The 7,766-nt window shown below is 38.1% G+C and overlaps 1 protein-coding gene across 1 annotated transcript; it reads left to right on the top strand.

The window, feature by feature from the left end:
• Positions 1-2,253: 2,253 nt before the first annotated feature.
• Positions 2,254-7,203, top strand: LOC110160592 (alpha-synuclein-like). Its single transcript, XM_055153886.1, has 5 exons — positions 2,254-2,408; positions 2,525-2,554; positions 4,088-4,230; positions 6,503-6,577; positions 6,663-7,203. The coding sequence occupies exons 1-5, from the start codon at positions 2,288-2,290 to the stop codon at positions 6,678-6,680; spliced, it is 387 nt and encodes a 128-aa protein (XP_055009861.1). The 5' UTR covers positions 2,254-2,287; the 3' UTR covers positions 6,681-7,203.
• The last annotated feature ends 563 nt before the right edge of the window (positions 7,204-7,766 follow it).

The raw sequence follows: 7,766 nt of genomic DNA, 5'->3' as shown, positions 1-7,766 counted from the left end.
TTTAAAATAACAATCTTTAACAATTTCCCTTTAATTTTTGTCAGGTTTTGTTGTGATTTTGCTGTGATTTCCTTTGTCAAACTCTGCACAGGTGTGGAAAATCAGAAATAAATCTGATTACTCGAATCATATATATCTGTTTACATGATATTCAATAATCTAATAACTTCAGAAATCAGATCATGATCAGATTTCTGTTGTGCATGTCCTAAATTTGCTTAAAATATACGTAAACTACTACTTAACATACGAATATACTACAACAGGTAAGAAGACAAATATGGAAAAGGTGTGGCACTTAAAATAAAATGGCTGGATCAAATGTACAATGACTCTTGGTTGTTTCCAAATTGTATCAAATATTAAATAATTAATTGTAATAACCTGCTTTACACTCCATACATTTGACTCAAGGGTGGTGGCAGTTGTCATGTAAACATATTTTAATGAATTCTTTTGTTAGATCAATACTAGAATACATTGAACGGTGTCTGTGAATGGCTCTACTCACCACGTCTCATGAGCCTGTGTGAGTGATCAGGCAGGATGATTCACAAGTGGAAAACATAGCAACAGTTCTCTCCTCAATAAGACTTTACACAACAGTAGTAGACGTAGTGCCATCTGTGGGTTTGTCCAAAAAAAGATTCCACTGTCAGCCCTAAGGCACAAAACACAAGGACATGTAAACGTTTTAATGCACTTTCTTATTATAATATGGGATAATGAATAATGATATGTGACTAGTAAAAATCTTTTCACACATTTGATCTGACAAGAACATACCGACCAATCATCAAAAATGATTGCAGTAGACCTATATAAATCCTTTCAAATTGCCATTCAAGAACAGTTAGTCCCACAGGACATCTTGAGCTTCAGGTCATAGGCAGAATCACATTTCCTCCCAAGGTTAGCGTTAATCATTCATGGCAATCTCATCAATAAATACTGCACAGAATCAGTATGTTCCCTCGTGTTTATAATAGTTGTAAGTAGAACCATTTAGACATAGAATCAACATGGACAAAAGATATTCATCTTATGAAGGACAAAGCTATGTGTGTGCCACATGAAGGGGTAGGAGGGGAAAGTGCAGATAGACAGTGTATTTCGGCACGGCATTAAACTAACACCCAATAGCCTAATATACATTCAAAACCATACAAACTGTGTGGTTTAATGAGGTACTTTCTCTTTCCTTTTCCCTTCAAGGTGATAAATCCTACAGTTATCTGAAATATACCGTGTATCACTTTAGCCATGATTAGAACGTGGCAATACGTGTATGATAATGAAATAAAACAGAGAAAGTGAGAAAGAAAGGGCGCACAAATAGACCTCTAGCCCGGACTACTTCACCATTATAGTTACTCACACGTGGGAACCGCAGAGTGGTGAGAACTCAAGAGCGTGACCATGGTGCCATTGTGCATTATTACACTGTCTTTAATTGGAAGTTGCATTGTCAAGGCCCAAAGCGATCCGCTGCACCTACATGCTGTAGACAGCCCACGTACAAAGAGCAGCTACGTAATCCATAGTGTGTATGCGCGCGCGGGGGAGCATGTGCGCGTGTCTGTGATTCTTTCATTACATATGGGGACTTCAAAGTCACATGTCAAGCTCAAGTCTGTTGCGCGTCCACATGTTAATGAAGTTAGACATTTAGCGGTGTACAGCTAATTGCTGTCTCTTTACGCACCACCACAATACGACTGTATATGTGTTGGAGACGGACAGGAGCAGCATCACGCTCTCCCATCGCTCCTGTGCATTCTTCCCGTTTCCCCGTCCGTCAGCGGGCGTATAAAGGCTAGGAGGTGTCTATCGAACCCGTCTGTCCGTCTCTACGCCTGTCCTACTGTCTCAGTGGAGGGTGTATCGTGGATGAGAGTACTTTGCGACAATAAACAGGTTTTGCCGCTTCTTCCTTGCGAGCCGTGTCATTCCGGAAATTTCTCCTCAGAGTTGAAGAAAACAGGTGCGTAAATCACAGTCCTTTTATTATTACATATATTTATGTAAACTGAAGGACAAGCTAGTAACACAGCAGCGGCTCTCGCACTTTGAATGCAATTCCTACAGGTGGGATTTCAGTGGTCACAAGCTCTGCTCTCACACGTTGTAGTTTTTTGCGTGCATTGATCGTTTGTGGATTTTAGACTTAAGATTAATGAGAGCACTGTTTAATATAATTGCATACGTATGGGTGTTTTATTTAAACATTTCGTCCCACAGCTGTGTGTCTCAGTGTGTGTGTAATTTTGGAGCCAATCAAGCAGCAATGGACGCGTTAATGAAGGGTTTCTCCAAAGCCAAGGATGGAGTCGTGGCAGCGGCTGAGAAAACCAAGCAGGGAGTGACTGGAGCAGCTGAGATGACGAAAGACGGGGTGATGTTTGTAGGTGGGTGTTATCATGTCATTGTTGAAGCCAGGGGACCCTTTATCCCGCGGGATGATGCGTGTATACACAGTTTAGATGTGTTAACATGCACTGATTGAGTCTTCATTGTGTTTTAGGAACGAAGACTATTGATGGAGTCTCAACAGGTAAAGACACTATATACATTAAGAATATGGTTTTCAGCATGGACAAAATAAGAACATTGTGTAAATAGGAAAGAGGAACTCACGGACCTGCTTCACTAACAAACCTGTAGGCTTTGTGTTGGTCCCAAGCCCACAGAAAATACATTTTATCTCAAAGGGCATCCAAATCATTCTGCATTACTTAAAGAAAACAAGTTGATGACTGGCCATTTGTATGGTGACCAAAAAACACATAGGCCTAATAGCAGCTGATGTATCATTTTTGATGTTTCATTTTTAACAGGCCTAGTGTTTTGTTCATTTATAGGCTACAGCAACCTGTTAAATTACTGGAAGGAAAGATACAAAAAAAGTTATTAACTCTCCAGGGCTGTAGATGACCAAAGACATTCTTGGTCAACTAAAGACATGCCCTGTGCATCGATTAATCAACAAAAAGGGACAGTGGTGTTAGAGGAGTATTAGTAAAACATCTTCTTCATGAGTGAAATTGAAGATTACAGTGCTGTCATTCCCTAAACTTCTGCTAGTTCACTCCATGCTTTCTTCTTTTTGCTGCTGTGCAAATAAATAAATAAATTTAATCTAATAAAATAACCTGTCAGCTAAGAAGAAAATGGATCAACTGAGACACTGCCAACAGAATAACTGACTAAACATCTACAGCCTTGTTATCCAATAAGTTGTTTAGTTACAAAGAAGAAATAGTTGTTAGAGGGACGTTATCTTGGTCTCATATTTCATTTCTGTTACTCCCAGCAGGCAGCATTGTGTTATTTTTCATACACACTCAGAATCCCGTGGAGATTGCCAGTTTCAGGGAAGCAAAGACATTATTGTTGTAGCTCAGGTTTACGTCAGACAGGTTTGATGAGTCAAAAGATGACCACCCTTTGGGGTAGGACTTGCAGAATTAGGCCATCTCACTGGAGGCGTCAGTAAGTTGGATAATGTGATAATTATGTGAAAACTTGACCATTATTTTTACATTTACTATCTGACCTCAATTAAACACCTTTTGTCTAAAGTTAAAATGAAATATTGGAAATGGGTGATTCATTCTCCACCGAAGTGAATCTATTAGAGCTCCTATAGTGTGCATCTTAACAGAACGTGGTAGTCATTCAATGTCCTTCTGTCTCAAAAGGAATTTGTTTTAATCAACATTAATGAAACATAGGCTAACCAAGCATTTGAAAATTGGATGTAGTTTTACAGTTAATTACATGTCACATAACAAGCATAACGTGTTTAAAATGCCTTTGCAGGGCGTTGTTGCATGTTATTAGAATGTTGGCGTGTCAGCTCTAAATGAATTTGAGCTACACTGCAAATAGATCCTATACACTACATCATATATCACTAGTTTATTTAAGTTCAAACTGATTCTTTGCTGATGTAGGCTACTGTGGTGTAAAATCACAAGTTACCTTCTACTCTTATAAGATATTATAGGGTGATGTTGATCTCCAAGGTATTATGACTCTATAGAGACTCCTCAGTCACACCCCTCCTCTCCCTCTTGTCTTGTAGTTGCAGGTAAAACGGTGTCTGGAGTGTCTCAGGTGGGCGGAGCTATGGTTACCGGGGTTACAGCTGTGGCCCAGAAAACTGTGGAGGGTGCTGGCAATATAGCTGCTGCCACTGGATTGGTCAAGAAGGATCCAGCTAAACAAGTAAACATACAAACATACATACATACACACATACATATATATATATACATATACATACATAAAAAATGTACTTGGGGGGAATGCATTTTATTTTATAAAATGTGTTATTTTAGTACTTCACTTCTATAGGCTGGAGTTAAGACAGTCGAAAATACCTTTATTTTAACATTAGGCTGAAGGACAGGTAAGAATTTTGCAGCAGAATGTACTATTTATTTTATTTTTTATTTTTTTCAAATTCTGAGGTTTAGGTTTAATATCACTGTAATTACTAGGTCATATGAAAAAATAAACATGTCTTCAGCATAAATAAACAGATGTTTGGGGAGCTACTCCAGTACATTTAATTTATGAATCTATTTCAACAGAACTGACATATTTTAATTTTTTCACCATAATATTTAGAGACAGTTTAGTATGTTGACAGTTGTGCATGCAGTGGATGCATTATGGAGTTTGCTTTTATCATCTTTCCAGGTTCTGTAAATATATTGTGTAGCCCTAGTCAGCATCATGTTCTTCATTGTAGTGCATACTGGTTGCTATAGAGAAAATTAAATATTCCTTCTACGTTGTCCTATTTGTTATTGATTCATCGCCATCTGCAACCAGCCATGAGGCCTGACACTGTCAAAATGGCCTGCCGACCTTGAGTCTCTTGTCTTTGGTGCTATTCTTCCTCTTCTATGAATTGAAATCCAGTATACATTGCTGGCTTTTGTGCTGGGCACATCACAAGATTAGCTTTCACTCAAGCCAATTTACCATAGTAAACAATTTATAGCTGTCAAGAAAGAAAAATGATCTCTTCTCCCATTTTCAGTATTTTGGTTACAGCTTATTTCATTTTTTTATCTACATTGCTTTAATTGTGATTAATCTTTTAATCAATGTATGGGGAAAAAAAAACAAAAAAAAAACCTCAAAATCCAGAGCAGCACAAACTGAGCACAGGGCAATCTGCTCCTCTTGAGACTTTGATTTGCTTTTATTAGGTGTAATTTGAGAACATTATTAATATGAATTAAATGCACCCTTAAACTTAACCAGCTAGTGGCACTTGTGTGTTACAACAACTACAGCACAATATGCAGCTAAACACTATTTTTGCCCCAAGGGGTAGTTGTTGACGGAACTCCACCTGGAACGTGATTTGTCTTATTATGAGGATGTCTACTGTGCCAAGATGGCCGACTAGACAAACTAATGAAAAAGGACTAAACAAACATATTCCAACAACCAGACAAACATGGAGTAAACGTGAAAATCTCTCACATGGAGCCAACATGACAACAGCTGCATATTGTCCTTATTTTACCATTATTATCAATCCAGTTATTAAAACTCATTAATATTCATTTGATTTTAATAAACGATGCCAGTTTGAAAGAGGCCATTTACGGCTGTCTATTGCACACACAAAGATGCAAACAGTAGTCAGGATTCAAGGTTTACTTTAGATTAATCTCCTTAATCTCACAGTTTTCCCTCATTTATCAGATGCTCTGAGTCATTCTGTGTGAGAGGGGGCTAAAGTATGACTGAAGACTATTCATCACACCAAAACCTTGACTTTCAGTAAACTGTGTCTCCCTCTCTTTCAAGTAATTTCAGCTAAAATTGATTTTTATGGCAGAGTTGTAGCGTACACATTCTTATAGAAAATCATTAACTGTTCATAAATAGTTTTACAACTTCTAAACATATTGCTGGCAGTGAGCAGGACTTTTGGACTGTGTAGCTGGACGATGATTGATGCATTTTGTTAGATTTGAGGTGTAATTAACAAGCTAAGGTTATGTGAAAATGGGGCACATCTTATATTCACACAGGTTAGTGTGCTACAACTGCTTCTCCATTAAGAAGGTCACTACAAAGACAGGGCATAATCAAGGGCCCTTGTGTCTTCTTCCCTGATCCTGATAATGACTATTTGATGTATTTTGGCTTTATATGTTTTTTTGTGGCTTAAGGCAAATCCTTGAAGAGTTTCCGCTAATGATGATAGTTTTCGTGTGTATTTGGTAGGGTTGTCAAAATAAAATCATTCAGTTTTGGATCTTTGTCAGAACTCATAAGAGACTCAAAAGGCTGAAGATCAAAATATTAAAAATATGAGCTTTGAGGGATATACCTAACACAGCACACCACATACTATTGTAGTCACAAACTAGGAAGAAATATAATACTGTAAAATCATATACCGTTTAAAATTGTTTACACATTAGAGATCATTTAGAATGTGCACCCACACACTTGTGTTGTCTTTCAGGAGACTGAAGATGTGGCAGCGTTGCAGGATGTGGCAGAATCACCTGTCGACACAGACACTCCTGATGCTACAGAAGTAAGAGACGGCTTTTAGAACAGTATTAAAGTGTTTTATCATAATGTCTTTGTGAGACAATTATGGAAATGCTTGTGTCTTACAGGAAGACTCTGATGATTAAAACAATCCAAGTGGAAGATTTGTGACCAAAACATTCCATGTCGCTCTGCCAAGTCCCGTTGTGCCTCGTCTGGTCCTTGATGAAGTCTGTGCGTGTCATTGTGTGCTCTTGTGTACCTGTTGTGTGTGTGTGTGCGTTTATGTCGTAGAGGAGAGGCATAGGGCGTGTGTCTGTGCCTTTTGCACATCAGCCCTGAGCTGAGCCTCGGGCCGTGCAGCGCCTGCCACCAGCTGTCGTTCCCAGTGCCTCCCTCCCACTGAGGACACCACCTGGACCCTGTGTCTGTAACATGTGAGGCTTTCTTAATAACTCAAATATGGAAATATACCCCCAAAGCACCTAAGTGTCTCTATGTAAATGTACAATTTATCTGCTTCAAAGCAAAATGATAATCTATTTTTACTGGTATACTGTCACAGTTAATAATGTACTATTAAGTGCTAAGCTATTAGTGAACTCATTTTATTCAGCAGATAACGCTGCTAAACCAGAATATATCATAATGTATGGCTGTCTGGAAACTCTGAGCATGTTAACTTTTTCAGCTTTACTGCTGTGTGGATAACATGAATAAATGTTTAGAACTAAGTGTTGAATAAAGAATATGAAGTATACAGCTCTTTAGTGTGACAATATTTTCATCTATAAAGGTTATTAAAGTTAATGTTTTGTTAGTACATTAATGTTGTGTGCTCTTTTTAAGATGTGAGTGCTGTTGGGCCATTTTGTTGTCTCACCATATTTTTCCACTACCTTCAGAAGTAGGCCACATGACAAGTCTCTTGATAGAAACACCTACAGTATAAGTGGGTGCATGTGTTAAAGCACATGTGAAAACAATCCTTTGGGAGAGAATACAGACTAACGGTCATCTAGGCACCAAGTATCCCTATAGCAACCCAGCAGCCAGTAACAAGATTGGTACATTGGGTATATGTCAAGCATTTTTATATGCGGTGTAATGTATATTTCTAATGCAGTGTGTAAACAACTGCTTAGACAATCCTTTATATAATATTAGATACATTAATATATTAAATGGTCTACTTTGCACATCCTAGAAGAGCTTCATTTTTTACAAGGACA

Source organism: Boleophthalmus pectinirostris, unplaced genomic scaffold (genome assembly GCF_026225935.1).
Source record: "Boleophthalmus pectinirostris isolate CB_2022bp ecotype Guang Dong unplaced genomic scaffold, ASM2622593v1 HiC_scaffold_18, whole genome shotgun sequence".
NCBI lineage: Eukaryota > Metazoa > Chordata > Actinopteri > Gobiiformes > Gobiidae > Boleophthalmus > Boleophthalmus pectinirostris.
This window is presented reverse-complemented; position numbering and strand designations above follow the sequence as displayed.

Excerpts from the sequence above, each read along its gene's own strand:
- LOC110160592 (XM_055153886.1), top strand. The coding sequence starts at position 2,288 with ATGGACGCGTTAATGAAGGGTTTCTCCAAAGCCAAGGATGGAGTCGTG. Across the intron at positions 2,555-4,087 it reads TATTGATGGAGTCTCAACAG|TTGCAGGTAAAACGGTGTCT; the intron begins GTAAAGACACTA and ends CTTGTCTTGTAG. Across the intron at positions 4,231-6,502 it reads AGAAGGATCCAGCTAAACAA|GAGACTGAAGATGTGGCAGC; the intron begins GTAAACATACAA and ends GTTGTCTTTCAG.